The 18,043-nt window shown below is 30.5% G+C and overlaps 2 protein-coding genes and 1 long non-coding RNA gene across 3 annotated transcripts in view; 2 read left to right on the top strand and 1 right to left on the bottom strand.

Moving 5' to 3' along the window:
• Positions 1 to 165: 165 nt before the first annotated feature.
• Positions 166 to 10,193, top strand: LOC103869617 (formin-like protein 14). Its single transcript, XM_009147695.3, has 5 exons — positions 166 to 3,181; positions 3,276 to 3,590; positions 3,681 to 4,505; positions 4,911 to 4,994; positions 5,100 to 10,193. Exons 2-5 carry the CDS (start codon positions 3,276 to 3,278, stop codon positions 5,388 to 5,390), a joined length of 1,515 nt encoding a protein of 504 aa, XP_009145943.1. The 5' UTR covers positions 166 to 3,181; the 3' UTR covers positions 5,391 to 10,193.
• Positions 10,194 to 10,526: 333 nt separating this feature from the next.
• LOC103869618 (phosphopantothenoylcysteine decarboxylase) overlaps positions 10,527 to 18,043 on the top strand; it is a 25,343-nt gene continuing 17,826 nt past the window's right edge. Inside the window, exons 1-2 of the mRNA XM_009147696.3 lie at positions 10,527 to 11,063; positions 11,131 to 11,478. Of these exons, the coding sequence (XP_009145944.1) occupies positions 10,728 to 11,063; positions 11,131 to 11,424 (630 nt within the window). The 5' untranslated portion in view covers positions 10,527 to 10,727 and the 3' untranslated portion in view covers positions 11,425 to 11,478. The remainder of the gene's footprint in view (positions 11,064 to 11,130; positions 11,479 to 18,043) is intronic.
• LOC117134114 lies at positions 13,234 to 13,918 on the bottom strand. The gene is made up of 2 exons (XR_004458269.1): positions 13,729 to 13,918; positions 13,234 to 13,379 (listed from the first exon to the last, which is right to left on the bottom strand). It is a non-coding gene; the product is annotated as an uncharacterized LOC117134114 (long non-coding RNA).

Genomic DNA, 18,043 nt, shown 5'->3' on the forward strand with positions numbered 1-18,043 from the left:
GAGTAGAAAGTGTTAATAATAAATATTTATATTAAAATAGACTATATATATGTCAATATCACTAAAGTTTAATTATATATTAAATAAAATAAATAAAATGATTGTTTTGATTTATTTACCAAAAACATGAATGTAAATAAACAAAATGTATAGGTTTTGATTTATGTGCGTACTCTAAGGTATATACTTTTATGTATACAAATTATTTTTTTAATAGGTGGTTTTCAATATGTTATTTGATCCTGACACTCCGAAAAATACACTTTTTCAAATTGAAGTAATTTTTAATATTGGAACCAGTATATATCTTATTTCATTTAGATTAAATAATTTAGTCCTGATTTTTATTTCTAAAAAGCTTTTATGGAATATTATGACAAGATTTCAATCACTTCCTTTTGAGTTTGTTCAAAAAATGAGTGATTTGATTATTCGTGTAATATTTATTTTCCATAATACCCTATCTAGCTATTATAATTGTAAGAAAGAGAGATTTAAACTATATATTATAAGTTTTTTGTTTTATCATTTAATAAACCAAACAATTTTTAGTTTATACATAGTGTACATATACTAGAATGGTAAATTTTTTTTTTTTATCGGTATACTCTTAAGTAACTAAACCTCAAAAGCGTAGGTTAATAAAATAAGTGGTTTGTTTTGTTGTTTTAGAATTAGATGATTTTTAGACCAAACTGATGAATATATACTAGACAGACATTTATATTTTGAGTATGCACTTATATTCTATAATAGCTTGATATATTAGATTCGAACAGTAAACTATGAATAGAGTTTGCCGATGATTTTCTTCAAAAATTTAATTATTAGATATGTATTTAGAGTGGAATTGATTTTTACAGATGCCATTCTTTTTAAATTGACACTTATGTAATTCACTGAATTCATAGAAGAGTTAAAAAAGAAACAAAATTTATATCGATGAAACAGAAACAAGAACGAAACCACAATTTTATAGAGGTAGAAAATAAAACCACTTATAAAGAGTGATCAAACGTATACAAATCAAGAGCAGAAAAACCAATCCCCTTTCTTCATTTTACAATCAATGTTGTCTATCTGGTTTTGGTGATTTGTATTAGCTGCAAAACTTAACTTTCTTTTGTGCATATGAAATTTTAAAAATAATTTAAATAATTTGTAATACATTAATTTTTCCACAACGACGATACATTTAAGAGACGAACATTTGTATTCATCATTTTACAATTGATAAAGATTTTAGTGTTGCAAAATGTTAAAACTATTTAATGAACAAACATAAGTATAAAAAACTCACCCCACATGTGTGCGGGTTATCATGTAGTTATATATTACGTTTGCGACTTTGAAAGATGAATCTATTTTTTGAAAATTATTTTAGGTTTAATTATAAAATAAATAAAATACTTTTGACTATATATATTACGTACAATTTAGTACAAGAAACATGTTTTCAACTATCTACGATTTACTAATTTGAATTAAGGGTGTTCAATTCGGTAAAAACCGTAACAACTAAAACCAAGCCAAACCAAAATAGAAAAGGTGGATTGATTTGGTAACATCGTATAAACCAACTATGTTATTTTTAAAACTGTGGTATATGAATATGGTTCAGTATATAAACCAATCAAACCATATAAACCAAATAAACCAAAACTAGGTTATAAAAGAAATATAGTTTTAAGTTTTTTTTTGGTATAAAATTGAATAAACAAAAAACCGACATTACATAAACAGAACCAAACCAAATAGATATGGTTTTAATATGATATATAACTTTTATAAACAAAAATATAAAAAAACCGAACCGAACTGAGACAAGACCAAAATTGAATAAACTAAAAACCGATAGTATATCAACTGAACCAAACCAAAATAGATATGATTTTAATATGATATCTAATTTTCATTAACTGAAATATCGAAACCGAACCGAGACTGTATCAAAATTTGGATTGAACAATTTTACTTTGAATATTTGATTTTTATACCTTTCTCATTCCATATAAAGCGTGGATCTCAACCTAGTCTTCAATTATTATGTGAGATAGTTTATAAAAATTCAATCACTTCATATAGAGTAACATAAACTATAATAACAACATGATAATAAACAAGTTACAAGTTAAATCATCTATCTTCATATGGCAGTCAATATTCCTTTCGTACAGCCATACGTATTGTCTTTTACACTTCTTGTTTATGCGTCTTTACGTAAATGATGTCATTCATGCATCAAGTAGATATCAATTATCAAATTAATACAATATCAGCTCATTGTTATGTGTGTATCAGAAGTACAATAATTTCAAAAACTAATCTACCAAAAACACTTTCGGAATAGTATTAGTGATGAATATTAACTTCGTCAATGTAGTTACTTATACAAACTGTCTTCTATATTTGTTTATCAATCGCTCTTTAATTAATTTTTTTTTTGTCATTAACATAAACAGACTCATATAAATTCTGGAAACTAAACTGGTAACTCTCCATCAATATAAAAGACGAAAAACGATTGCGTCTTTGCATTTCATACGAGACTGTCCGCCCTTAAATTCTATATTCGTGGTATATGAATGATCTCTGAGTTGTTGAAAACTTATCCTTAAAAATTTTATGTCTTCCAAATAACTTGTAAAAACTGGCCATAAATTACTTAATGAAACATTGTTTGCTACACTTTCTTTATGTATGAAAAAGCAATAGATGTTCTTGTTTATTTCTTGTAACTTAGATATTCTTGTTTATTTTCCAAGAGATATATGCATAATTATTTACACTGAAAAATACATGTCTTTTATAAAATCATGGTACTATTTTTGGGGTTATTTGGTAACACATATAATGGGTCAAAAAAAATCTCAAATAATAAAAACTTTAACAAAAAAGTCATATATTTTAGTCAAAACTGCATCTTAAAAATATTATTCAAATGGTAAGTCTAAGATAATTTCTTAGTCAAATGATTCAAATCCCATTCCTAATTAATCTATTCCAGCCTATCATTTCAACCCAATTTATGTATTTAATCTCCCAATTATTTATATTCATATTTCACATTTACAAAACAAACAATAATCAAAACCAAATCCCTTAGATAAAAACTAGATCTCACTTTATTGGATTCAATTTCTAGGGATCTGCTTAACCTGTTAGCTCTGTGTTGTGGAAGGTGTGTAGTTTGTTTGGTTATTATCACAATCAATATAATAAAAAACTAAATCTCACTTTTAGTCGTTTTTTTGTTTTCATTGTTATTTTTTCAGATGGATCCTAACCATCCTACAAACACCTCCTTTGTTCCCGGTCATGTCACTCCTCCCAACCAACCTGTTCTCCATGTACGACCTATTATAGGGTCTAACAACGTCTATTCCCATCCCGATTTCCAGCCCCAGCCTCATTTCCAGGCCCGTCCCCAGTTCCAGCCCATGCCCCAGTTCCAGTCCCGCCCCCAGTTCATGTTCCGTCCCCAGTTCATGCCCCAGCCCCAGCCCCCACTGCAGCAAGCGCCTCCTTCTCGGTTAGCTCATGTTCCGACACAGGCGCAGCCTTCCATAAACTATCCTCCTTACGACGACGTAAGTTTGGATCTCACGTCTTATATTTTAAACTCAATTCGGTTTGGTCTTCTTCTTTCTTGAAATTCTGACAATTTTCTATGTGTGTAGATGATTTGTAACATAATTAGGGAGTTGAACGAACCGGATGGTTCAAGCAAGTCGAGGATCTCGAGGCGTATCAAGAGATCGAGCGTCGTTTTGCCTCCTAGTCACTCGGTTTTGATGACTTTCCATCTCAAGAGGTTGAGGAAGAATGGCGTTCTCACCATGGTTAACAACTTATACAAGATCGCTGCTGCTGCTCCCCCTCCTCCACCTCCTCCACCTCCCCCTCCTCCTCCTCCTCCAACTCCTCCTCCTCCACCTCCCCCGCAAAGCGTTGCTGTTGCGGCAGATCTGGTGGCTCCCAGATCTGAGGTTCCTCCGATGAACACCTCTCCGCTTGATATGCTTGCTGCCTCTGCTTCTGGCTTGGCTTTGGGCTCTCAGCCTCAGAAGCGAGGCCGTGGACGCCCTCCAAAGGCTAATCCCGAAGCTCCACAAGAGCAAGAACCCATCGATGCTCAACCCGTCGCTGTCATGACTCCCGGACAGTCAAGCCGTGAGCAACCCGAGTTGCATGTAACAGATCCAAACCAAGTGGTTACTGAGTCGGCAAACAGACGACCTGATCGTCCAAGGAGGGGCAGATCTGTTCCGTTCTCTCCAACTGCGGGTGCAGTTCTAGCTCTTCCAGCTCCGAGTACGTATGCAAGATGGAGGTCACCGAGTCGTAGTGACGCTGGGAGAGAGAGGAAGAGGCCATGCATAGGTGAATCTAGCGGTGGAATCGTCATCGCTGCTCCAGCTGGTGGAGAAACTGTGGCGGTTGCGTCAGGGATGAGGCGTGGACCTGGACGTCCACGTAAGGTGGTTAGCGGTAGACCCAAAATGGTAATTTCTTATCCCATATATTACAATCTTTTTCACTTTGATTGAGATAGATTTGCAATATCTTTTGTAAAGGTTATTAGTTATTACTTTATTATTTTATTTTATTTTTGTAACTAGGTTGTACTTTATTGCAATCATTCGTAAATTAAATCATTGTCGGGTTGTCTGTTTTGGTGAACCTGACTAGTTTCCAGATGTTGTCTTATTATATTCATGTCCCTTCGCTTTTGGTTTGTCTTTATCTAGTTGGTGTTGTTCTGCTTTTATCTTATTAATTGTACTATATTATTCTCATTAGAAACGTGTTTCAATTGGTATAAGAGTTGTTTTTATTTAAACATTATTGTTTGTTTTAAATTTGGTGAAAAACTTTATACCTAATTTGTTTACCTTTTATGAACCTAGAGTACCACACCAATCTCCACCAGGGAAGCTACTGGGACATTGGAATCTTCCCATGGAGAACTCAAGAAAAAGCTTGACTTTGCTGTAAGTTTAGTTGATTGTGATGAACACTCTTGTCCTTTATTCGATTTTGATTTTTGGATTGAATTCTTGATTCTTATGTTTGGTTTTGGTCTCTGAATGTTCTAGTGCGAGAAAGCAAAAGAAATCTTGGATGTGTTGAAAGCTGGTGTCGAGAGCAACGACTTCATAGCAATATCGTCGCAAGCTAAACAGGAGCTGGAAGGACTAATACCAATTCTGACTGTGGAGACGCATGGCGTGGGACAAGTGCAGCCAGACGCCGTGGAAGAAGTAGAAGCACGAGCCGTTGAAGAAGTGCAGTCAGAGGAGGCAGCAGCACATACTGAAGCTGAAACCCAAGGAGAGGAACATGGACAAGAAGGTGTGGAAGGAGAACAAGCACAGCCCCATCCTTAGCCTTAGCCTCAGACCGAAGCTGAGGCAATGCAAGGAGCCCTGATCTGAGAATGATAGCCTAGACATAGCCTTGGTGTTTATGGTTAGGAGTGTTCTTTTTTAATAGTTGTTGCATCTATCTTTATTTAAAACTCATTTGCATTTTCATTTTAATAGTTTGGTATAGAAGAAACAAAAAGGCATTGTGTTGTCTTTGTTTGTCTAACTAACCAAACAGTAAGAGGTTGTTGTAATTTAGAGGGATATTTTCAGTACTGTTGGATGATCTTCTCTTTTATATCAATCTATCTAAGTTTCTTTTTCTCCAATCTTTCATTCTATTCTGCTTCCGTTTTGTTTATCTGTTAGTTCTAGGCGTCGAATATCTTAATTTCATATTATTGTCTTCACTCGTTAGTACTAACTCTATATATTACATGTCTACAGTTCGTTTTAAGCAACTAGTCAGCTACTTTTGAAATAACTTTGAAGTCATGTCATTTGGTAAACATAGTGGACGCATGTACCATTGAAACACTTTGACCTAGATAGCTATAATCGTTTTAGGATTTTAGCACACTCCTTTTGACCTTGTTATATTGACGTACGTATTAGTTCTTTAAATGTAACGTTCAAAACTGTAAACATTACCGTCATCTAATATGGGTGCTTAATTATGTTCCATCGTTCTTGATATATTATTTTCTTCGGGACGCAGAGATATTGTATGGCAGTTTCTTAGTTTTAAATCTGTGGTATTCTTGTAAAATGAATAAAATAGTGGATGGTGGGAAAATCCATTCTAAATATAAACAACGTTAAACTCGTACGAAAGCTTGAAAGAAGATTAAAATGCCAATATGCATCATATAAGAAAGCTCCCAAGAGCAGATAAGAAGTTCAAGAAAAGAGAGAGAAAGGGACCAAAATGTCATCCGTTGTAAAATAAACAAAAATAGGTTCAAACCAAGAGCATAAGGTCAATGATCTGCAGGTAAGGAAGTGTTGTAACCAAGCAAGACTATATCTAGCATGTATGATTGGTACCAGTAATCATGGCGATCTCCATAGTAGCCACACTACCTGCAGTCACAGTATGGTCTAAAGACAATAAGCTCATGGAATCGAGGCACGTTGATATCTCTCATCCATGAGACTGCGGAGAAGTGGGAACTGTTAAGGGTGAAGCATAACTTCTCTAGCTTGCTCCCTAGAATATTCAAAAGTAATACTATCATGTCTCATATTTGCAGTGGCCATTAAGAATCTAAGATAACTCAACAGTCTGTCTCGACGAGAAACTGTACTGCTGAGAAAGAAATTCAGCTGTGTAATAATATAATGTAGTTCCTTCGTGATCTAGTACATGCCATGATACACGATAATTTTGTCTCTGCTCGACCAAGAAGCCACTATATTGCATTTGTAATAATCGAGGTCCTTAAAAAGCATATATTAAAATGGTAACATTTTAGTTCGGTATATTATTATCAAATTTTCCCAACTGGGTTGGGAATATATTATTCTTTTACGCTTAGTTTTATCAGTCAATTGCTATACTGTTTTTAATTTTTTTTTTTCTGATTAATCTGGGATATCTCAAACCAATGGAGAGACCCATATTAATTTTCAAAAGGAGATTCAGTCCACGGATAGACCATTTCTCTGGACTTTCAAATGGATTCTAAAGTATGAGCTCATATCCGTATTAAATGATCATGATAATTGTAACTTAGTTTCGCGCAATAGATGGATCGAATCCAAAAAGTGTTAGCTTCCCAGCCCCGCTTTTTTAAATATCTTGCACTACTAACATAGATTACATATAAACTGAAACGAGAATACGAAAGCAAGATATTTTGAAACATGTAGACATTTTTGGAAAATATAAGAATAGAAACATCTTATATATATACATACATAATGAAACATTAAAATTGATTTATAAACATCTTATATATATATATATATATATATATATATATATTGTATAGTTTAGCCAAAGTCGGTTCTTAGAAGTTACAAGCAAGTACACAATTTTAACTCAAACCAAAGGAAACACGAACCATAGAAACAAATTCAGTTTCTCTGGTTTCTGGTCTATCCAGGTTTAAACCGGTTATTGCATCGGTGTTTCTATTTTTTTATGTTTATTTTCGTTTATTTATTTTTTTCAGTTGTACCCATGTAAAACAAAAAAAAAAAACCCAATTTTTCTTTTAATATGGAAGCGTTTTAGAAAAAAAAAGGTGAAACAAATTTAGTTAATGAGATATCAAAATTTTTGACTAAAAAGAGATGTAGAAACAAGAACTATAGAGGACAACATCTATTAAGAAACGTAAAAATTGATATATGAAAATTAGAACAATAAATTAAGTTAAATTTTCTGACATTTTTTAAAATTTTTAATAACATATATAGGAGTTTCGAATATTTGACTCATAGTCTCCAAATTAGGCATATGCATTTGGGGTCCCAATCGAATTTTGGTATTTATCAAAATCAGTCATATTTGGATTATATGAAGATTTGGGTTGGGATCAGTTCAGGTTCTATCTGATTTGGGTTGGGTTAGTAAATCCTCGAAGAACTGGTACAACCTGATATATTTTTGGGTTTCGGTCTCAATCGGTTCTTCGGTTTAAAAGTAACTGATTTGTATCTACTATATAACCAAAACATAAGTAAAATCAGTTATTTGGTTTTAAAATACATGATTTGTACATATTTTGTAACCAAAACATAAGTAAAATTGATTCAAAAGTATGAAAAAACATTGAACGTGATCATTCAAAATTAAACAAAAGGTAAACATAGTTATTAATTAAAATAAAATCAAATAAATGAATGCATAAAACGAAAATCAAGTTATCAATAGAATTATAAACATTATTCAATGAAAACAAAACCAAACTATAAAAACTTCAAGCTTCAACTGCCGCCTTCAACCATCAACCTTCATGTAATAGATAATTATTTCAGATGTTTAATAACATCTTAGTATATTCTGGATACATATTAGGAATTGAAATCATGTTTGGTACAAGTTATTTTGAGATTTTGAATGTTTCGAGTTATGTCAGATATCCATTTAGGTTCGAGTTCGGTTTGGATAATACTCATAATCCAAAATACCATAAAACAAGATCCATTCGGTATTTATGTCAATTTTGGATCGGTTTTGATTTATTTTTATCGGATCAAATTCGGTTCAGATTTTTAGGTTCGGTTTATTTGCCCAGTTGGGATATTAACCCAGGGTTAAACATAACAAATCACTACATTACCCATTAGACCATAACACATTTGTTTTTTTTTTATGGTAAATTAATATTAGTTACTGCTTATTTGTGGGTCACCATATTTTGTATTCTCTTCTGTTTCTTTTATTATAAGTATTTTATTATAATGATATATTTTAATAAAATAAAATATGAAAATATCACTTGGATCTTATCTGGATTTGTTTCTTTGTTTATTCTTCTATTTCTTTTATTATAATGGTATGTTTGACTAAATAAAATATGAAAATATTACTTTGATTTTATTTGGATTTTTTCTTTTTTTTCTCTTCTCTTTCTTTTATTAGAATTTTTTTCATATAATGATATATTTTACTAAAATAAAATATGAAAAATGTGACATGGATTTTATTTGGATTTGTTTCTTTGTTTTGTCTTCTATTTCTTTATTCTTATGATCTATTATACTATGATAAAATATGCCTTGGATTTCTTTCTTTGTTTCTCTTATGTTTCTTTCATTATAATGTTTTTCTTCTTATAATAGTATTTTTGATTAAAATAAAATATTTCAAAATGTGACTTGGATTTTATTTGGATTTGTTTCTTTGTTTTCTCTTCTATTTATTTTCTCATAATTATTTTATTATAATTATATTTTTGACTAAAATAAAATATGAAAATATGACCAGATTCTACTTGGATTTCTTTCTTTGTTTTCTATATTATTTATTTTATTAGAATATTTTTTGCTTATAATGTTATAGTTGAATAAAAAAAAATGAGAAATGTGATTTGGATTTTTGTCTTAATCCATTTCCTTTACTGAGTTTCATTTCTTTTAATATTACGTTTGACTAAAACAAGTAAATTATGAAAATTTGACTTAATTTTAATTATTTTTTATCATAAATTTTATTTATTAAATTTTAATTTCTTAAAGTATACTTGACTAAAAACTAAAATATAAACTTTCTTTTATCATATATTCCTTTTTCTAGTATTTGACTGAGAAAAAAATATGAAAACTAAGGCATACGACTCAATTAAGGTTTTCAAGTCTTAAATAATTTAAACTTAATTTTAGTCTAAATATAAATATAAAAATCATAATTATATAGATGAAAATTTTGTAATTTAAATATTTTATTTTTATCCACTATGGTCTATAGTCTCATGCGTATAAAAAAGAGAATGTGTGGAATATCTCCAATTAAGGTTCAAATTTGCTGAATGCCCCTAATTATGGATAACCCAAAAAGGAGTAACCTTTTGACACTGTGCGGACGAAAATGTCCTTATGCTTTATCGAAAACAAGTAACTCTAGATCTATCAGCTAAATATTAACATAGCAGGTAACAATCTACATACCAACTAACATATCCGCTAATAATTTCAGTATCATCTAACAATCTATGTATCAAACAAATGTATCGACTAACAAATCATATATCAGTTAATGGAACTATTAACAATTAATTAGTTATCTATTAAATAGTTCCAAATCTATTTGTAACAGCTAACACTTCATGTATCAATTAAGAATCCATTAAAATCTAAATAATAGCAGGTAAGTAAATAAATACCTACTAAACGTATATATTATCTAAAAGTTGATTGTGATTCGAAATTGGAAATATTAGAATTGGGGTGAGATAATAAGATTAGCATTATGAGTGTCAAAAGAATCAGAATAAAAAAATAAAGATTTGTGTTTTAAAAGATGATTTAGAGAATTTATACGAGAGATAAAGATATTAGAATACATAAAAGGGAGAAGAGAGAGAGATAGAGATAAGGGTATTATAGTCATTAAAAATATTTAAAAAAATAAGATTATATGGCAAATTACATGGGTTTCTCAGTGCATATGTACGCCAATTACTCTATAAAAAAGGTAGTAGAAAATAACACAAAGCCCATATAAAAGATTTGAGGCCTAAAGATAGAGCCAACGGCCCATCTAACCAGGTAGTGATTATACATTCTCTTTCTCTTCCCTCTAAAAACATTTTGATATTCTCGACAAGATCGTATTGTTCGGTTAGGGTTCCTCGCCGAACCAACCATCCATCATCTTCCACTAGTTTCTGTAAGTGTTTCCAAAGAGCCATGGAAAGTGGGAAACTAAACAGAGAAGACATGGAAGTGCAAACCACTCACAGGAAGCCACGTGTACTACTCGCTGCAAGCGGAAGCGTCGCGACTATCAAATTCGGCAACCTCTGCCATTGCTTCACAGAGTGGGCTGAAGTGAGAGCCGTCGTATCGAAATCGTCTCTGCCTTTCCTCGACAGACTCTCTCTCCCACGGGAGGTGACTCTGTACACTGATGAAGACGAGTGGTCAAGCTGGAACAAGATCGGTGATCCCGTGCTTCACATTGAGCTCAGACGCTGGGCTGATGTCTTGGTCATTGCTCCTTTGTCTGCTAACACGTTAGGCAAGGTAAAACATCTAAAGACCCTAGTTCTGAGTTTTCTTTGTCTGAAATTTAATTTTTGTCTTTTTATAGATTGCTGGTGGGCTGTGTGATAATCTTCTGACTTGTATCATACGAGCTTGGGATTATAGCAAACCTCTTTTCGTTGCACCGGCGATGAATACTTTAATGTGGAACAATCCTTTTACAGAAAGGCATCTGTTGACGCTTGATGAACTTGGAGTCACACTCATTCCTCCCATCAAGAAGAGATTGGCGTGTGGGGACTATGGTAACGGCGCAATGGCTGAGCCTTCTCTTATCTATTCCACTGTCAGACTCTTCTGGGAGTCCCAGGCTCATCAGCAAAGTGGTGGAACAAGTTAAGGTTTCCACTTTGTAGTTGCATTGGTTGGTGGTTCTGTTTTCACTATCATAGATATAAATGCTCTAATAATGAAGCATATGATCTTTGGGGTTGTTTTTAAATTTCTAAACGCATTCTACATTTGTATTAATGTATATTAAACTCAATTTCATGGTACATGGACATCGTTTTAATCTTTTTGTCAATTAATTTAGTAAAACTTCATAATACTCCCTAAATAGGCGGACTAACCATCATAAAATCGTTATTTTCTAGGGAAATGGAGACAACAAAAGTTCCAAACCTCTTTGACCTTCATCATATGTTAGTGAAGGATGCAATTATGCATTAAAAAGAATTTTCATATTTTTGAATTTTTCTCAAAATCTATGGGCTAACCCCCTACGAAAATACTAAATTTTTCGGTAAATGCTTTAATAATGAAGCATATGATATTTGGGGCTGTTTTAAAATTTCTAAACACATTCTACATTTTTATTAATGTATATTAAAATCATTTTCACTGTAAATGGGCATCGTTAATAATTTTTTGTCAATTAATTTAGTAAAACTTCATAATACTCCCTAAATTGGTGGACTAACCACAATAAATCGCTATTTTCTAGGGAAATGGAGACAACAAAAGTTCCAAACCTCTTTGACCTTCATCATATGTTAGTGAAGGATGCAATTATGCATTAAAACAGAATTTTTATATTTTTGAATTTTTCTCAAAATCTATAGGCTAACTAACCCCTACGAAAATACTGAATTTTTCGGTAAATGCTCTAATAATGAAGCATATGATCTTTGGGGTTGTTTTAAAATTTCTAAACACATTCTACATTTTTATTAATGTATATTAAACTCATTTTCATGGTACAAGGGCATCGTTTTAATTTTTTGTCAATTAAATTTGTAAAACTTCATAATACTCCCTAAATTGGTGGACTAATCACTATAAAAACACTATTTTCTAGGGAAAGGGAGACAACAAAAGTTCCAAACTTCTTTGACCTTAATAATATGTTATTGAAGGATGCAACTATGCATTAAAACATAAATTTCATATTTTTGAATTTTTCTCAAAGTATATGTGCTAAACCCCTACGAAAATACTGAATTTTTCGGTAAATGCTATAATAATGAAGCAAATGATCTTTGGGGTTGTTTTAAAATTTCTAAATACATTCTACATTTTTATTAATGTATATTAAACTCATTTTCATGGTACAAGGGCATCGTTTTAATTTTTTATCAATTAAATTAGTAAAACTTCATAATACTCCCTAAATTAGTGAACTAACCACTATAAAATCGCTATTTTCTAGGGAAATGGAGACAACAAAAGTTCCAAACCTCTTTGACCTTTATCATATGTTAGTGAATGATGCAATTATGCATTAAAATAGAATTTTTATATTTTTGAATTTTTTTCAAAATCTATGGGCTAACCCCTACGAAAATATTGATTTTTTCGGTAAATGCTCTAATAATGAAGCATATGATCTTTGGGGTTGTTTTTAAATTTCTAAACACATTTTAAATTTGTATTAATGTATCTTAAAATCATTTTCATGGTAAATGGGCATTTTTTTATTTTTTTGTCAATTAATTTAGTAAAACTTCATAATACTCCCTAAATTGGTGGACTAACCACTACAAAATCGCTATTTTCTAGGGAAATGGAGACAACAAAAGTTCCAAACCCCTTTGACATTCATCATATGTTAGTGAATGATGTAATTATGCATTAAAACAGAATTTTCATATTTTTGAATTTTTCTCAAAATCTATGGGCTAACCCCTACGAAAATACTGAATTTTTCGGTAAATGTTTTAATAATGAAGAATATGAGCTTTGGGGTTGTTTTAAAAATTTTAAACACATTCTACATTTTTATTAATGTATATTAAACTCTTTGTCATGGTACAAGGGCATCGTTTTAATTTTTTGTCAATTAATTTTGTAAAACTTCATAATACTCCCTAATTGGTGGACTAATCACTATCAAATCGCTATTTTCTAGGGGAAGGGAGACAACAAATGTTCCAAACCTCTTTGACCTTTATAATATGTGATTAAAGAATGCAACTATGCATTAAAACATAAATTTCATATTTTTGAATTTTTCTCAAAGTATATGTGCTAACCCCTACGAAAATACTGATTTTTTCGGTAAATGCTATAATAATGAAGCATATGATCTTTGGTGTTGTTTTAAAATTTCTAAACACATTCTACATTTGTATTAATGTATATTAAACTCATTTTCATTGTACAAGGGCATCGTTTTAATTTTTTGTCAATTAAATTAGTAAACCTTCATAATACTCCCTAAATTGGTGGACTAACCACTATAAAATCGCTATTTTCTAGGGAAATGGAGACAACAAAAGTTTCAAACCTCTTTGACCTTCATCATATGTTAGTGAAGGATGCAATTATGCATTAAAACAGAATTTTCATATTTTTGAATTTTTCTCAAAATCTATGGGCTAACCCCTACGAAAATACTGAATTTTTCGGTAAATGCTCTAATAATGAAGCATATGATCTTTGAGGTTGTTTTAAAATTTCTAAACACATTCTACATTTTTATTATATTAAACTCATTTTCATGGTACGAGGGCATCGTTTTAATTTTTTGTCAATTAATTTTGTAAAACTTCATAATACTCCCTAAATTGGTGGATTAATCACTATAAAATCGCTATTTTCTAGGGAAAGGGAGACAACAAAAGTTTCAAAACTCTTTGACCTTAATAATATGTTATTACAGGATGCAACTATGCATTAAAACATAAATTTCATATTTTTGAAATTTTCTCGAAGTATATGTGCTAACCCCTACGAAAATACTGAATTTTTCGGTAAATGCTATAATAATGAAGCATATGATCTTTGGTGTTGTTTTAAAATTTCTAAATACATTCTACATTTGTATTAATGTATATTAAACTCATTTTCATGGTACAAGGGCATCGTTTTAATTTTTTGTCAATTAAATTAGTAAAACTTCATAATACTCTCTAAATTGGTGGACTAACCACTACAAAATCGCTATTTTCTAGGGAAATAGAGACAACAAAAGTTCCAAACCTCTTTGACCTTCATCATATGTTAGTGAAGGATGAAATTATGCATTAAAACAGATTTTTTATATTTTTGAATTTTTCTCAAATTCTATTGGCTAACCCCTACGAAAATACTGAATTTTTCGGTAAATGCTCTAATAATGAAGCATATGATCTTTGGGGTTGTTTTAAAATTTCTAAACACATTCTACATTTTTATTAATGTATATTAAACTCATTTTCATGGTACAAGAGCATCGGTTTAATTTTTTTGTCAATTAATTTTGTAAAACTTCGTAATATTCCCTAAATTTGTGGACTAATCACTATAAAATCGCTATTTTCTAGGGAAAGGGAGACAACAAAAGTTCCAAACCTCTTTGACCTTAATAATATGTTATTGAAGGATGCAACTATGCATTAAAACATAAATTTCATATTTTTGATTTTTTCTCAAAGTATATGTGCTAACACCTACGAAAATACTGAATTTTTCGGTAAATGCTATAATAATGAAGCATATGATCTTTGGTGTTGTTATAAAATTTATAAATATATTCTACATTTGTATTAATGTATATTAAACTCATTTTCATGGTACAAGGGCATCGTTTTATATTTTTTTCGATTAAATTAGTAAAACTTCAAAATACTTCCTAAATTGGTGGACTAACCACTACAAAATCGCTATTTTCTGGGGAAATGGAGACAACAAAAGTTCCAAACCTCTTTGACCTTCATCATATGTTAGTGAAGGATGTAATTATGCATTAAAACAGAATTTTCATATTTTTGAATTTTTCTCAAAATCTATGGGCTAACCCCTACGAAAATACTGAATTTTTCGGTAAATGCTTTAATAATGAAGCATATGAGCTTTGGGGTTGTTTTAAAATTTTTAAACACATTCTACATTTTTATTAATGTATATTAAACTCTTTGTCATGGTACAAGGAAATCGTTTTAATTTTTTGTCAATTAATTTTGTAAAACTTCTTAATACTCCCTAATTGGTGGACTAATCACTATAAAATCGCTATTTTCTAGGGAAAGGGAGACAACAAATGTTCCAAACCTCTTTGACCTTTATAATATGTGATTTAAGAATGCAACTATGCATTAAAACATAAATTTCATATTTTTGAATTTTTCTCAAAGTATATGTGCTAACCCCTACGAAAATACTGATTTTTTCGGTAAATGCTATAATAATGAAGCATATGATCTTTGGTGTTGTTTTAAAATTTCTAAACACATTCTACATTTGTATTAATGTATATTAAACTCATTTTCATGGTACAAGGGCATCGTTTTAATTTTTTGTCAATTAAATTAGTAAAACTTCATAATACTCTCTAAATTGGTGGACTAACCACTACAAAATCGCTATTTTCTAGGGAAATAGAGACAACAAAAGTTCCAAACCTCTTTGACCTTCATCATATGTTAGTGAAGGATGAAATTATGCATTAAAACAGATTTTTTATATTTTTGAATTTTTCTCAAATTCTATTGGCTAACCCCTACGAAAATACTGAATTTTTCGGTAAATGCTCTAATAATGAAGCATATGATCTTTGGGGTTGTTTTAAAATTTTTAAACACATTCTACATTTTTATTAATGTATATTAAACTCATTTTCATGGTACAAGAGCATCGTTTTAATTTTTTGTCAATTAATTTTGTAAAACTTCATAATATTCCCTAAATTGGTGGACTAATCACTATAAAATCGCTATTTTCTAGGGAAAGGGAGACAACAAAAGTTCCAAACCTCTTTGACCTTAATAATATGTTATTGAAGGATGCAACTATGCATTAAAACATAAATTTCATATTTTTGATTTTTTCTCAAAATATATGTGTTAACCCCTACGAAAATACTGATTTTTTCGGTAAATGCTATAATAATGAAGCATATGATCTTTGGTGTTGTTATAAAATTTATAAATATATTCTACATTTGTATTAATGTATATTAAACTCATTTTCATTGTACAAGGGCATCGTTTTATATTTTTTGTCGATTAAATTAGTAAAACTTCAAAATACTCCATAAATTGGTGGACTAACCACTACAAAATCGCTATTTTCTAGGGAAATGGAGACAACAAAAGTTCCAAACCCCTTTGACCTTCATCATATGTTAGTGAAAGATGTAATTATGCATTAAAACAGAATTTTTCATATTTTTGAATTTTTCTCAAAATCTATGGGCTAACCCCTACGAAAATACTGAATTTTCGGTAAATGCTTTTATAATGAAGCATATGAGCTTTGGGGTTGTTTTAAAATTTTTAAACACGTTCTACATTTTTATTAATGTATATTAAACTCTTTGTCATGGTACAAGTGCATCGTTTTAATTTTTTGTCAATTAATTTTGTAAAACTTCATAATACTCCCTAATTGGTGGACTAATCACTATAAAATTGCTATTTTCTAGGGAAAGGGAGACAACAAATGTTCCAAACCTATTTGACCTTTATAATATGTGATTTAAGAATGCAATTATGCATTAAAACATAAATTTCATATTTTTGAATTTTTCTCAAAGTATATGTGCTAACCCCTACGAAAATACTAATTTTTTCGGTAAATGCTATAATAATGAAGCATATGATCTTTGGGGTTGTTTTAAAATTTCTAAATACATTCTAAAATTGTATTAATGTATATTAAACTCATTTTCATGGTACAAGGGCATCGTTTTAATTTTTTGTCAATTAAATTAGTAAAACTTCATAATACTCTCTAAATTGGTGGACTAACCACTACAAAATCGCTATTTTCTAGGGAAATAGAGACAACAAAAGTTCCAAACCTCTTTGACCTTCATCATATGTTAGTGAAGGATGCAATTATGCATTAAAACAGATTTTTTATATTTTTGAATTTTTCTCAAATTCTATTGGCTAACCCCCTACGAAAATACTGAATTTTTCGGTAAATGCTCTAATAATGAAGCATATGATCTTTGGGGTTGTTTTAAAATTTCTAAACACATTCTACATTTTTATTAATGTATATTAAACTCATTTTCATGGTACAAGAGCATCGTTTTAATTTTTTGTCAATTAATTTTGTAAAACTTCATAATATTCCCTAAATTGTGGACTAATCACTATAAAATCGCTATTTTCTAGGGAAAGGGAGACAACAAAAGTTCCAAACCTCTTTGACCTTAATAATATGTTATTGAAGGATGCAACTATGCATTAAAACATAAATTTCATATTTTTGAATTTTTCTCAAAGTATATGTGCTAACCCCTACGAAAATACTGAATTTTTTCGGTAAATGCTATAATAATGAAGCATATGATCTTTGGTGTTGTTATAAATTTTATAAATTATTCTACATTTGTATTAATGTATTTAACTCATTTTCATGGTACAAGGGCATCGTTTTAATATTTTTTCGATTAAATTAGTAAAACTTCAAAATACTTCCTAAATTGGTGGACTAACCACTACAAAATCGCTATTTTCTAGGGAAATGGAGACAACAAAAGTTCCAAACCTCTTTGACCTTCATCATATGTTAGTGAAGGATGAAAT

Source organism: Brassica rapa, chromosome A05 (assembly GCF_000309985.2).
Source record: "Brassica rapa cultivar Chiifu-401-42 chromosome A05, CAAS_Brap_v3.01, whole genome shotgun sequence".
Lineage (NCBI taxonomy): Eukaryota > Viridiplantae > Streptophyta > Magnoliopsida > Brassicales > Brassicaceae > Brassica > Brassica rapa.

Excerpts from the sequence above, each read along its gene's own strand:
- LOC103869617 (XM_009147695.3), top strand. The coding sequence starts at position 3,276 with ATGGATCCTAACCATCCTACAAACACCTCCTTTGTTCCCGGTCATGTC. Across the intron at positions 3,591-3,680 it reads ACTATCCTCCTTACGACGAC|ATGATTTGTAACATAATTAG; the intron begins GTAAGTTTGGAT and ends CTATGTGTGTAG. Across the intron at positions 4,995-5,099 it reads AGAAAAAGCTTGACTTTGCT|TGCGAGAAAGCAAAAGAAAT; the intron begins GTAAGTTTAGTT and ends TGAATGTTCTAG.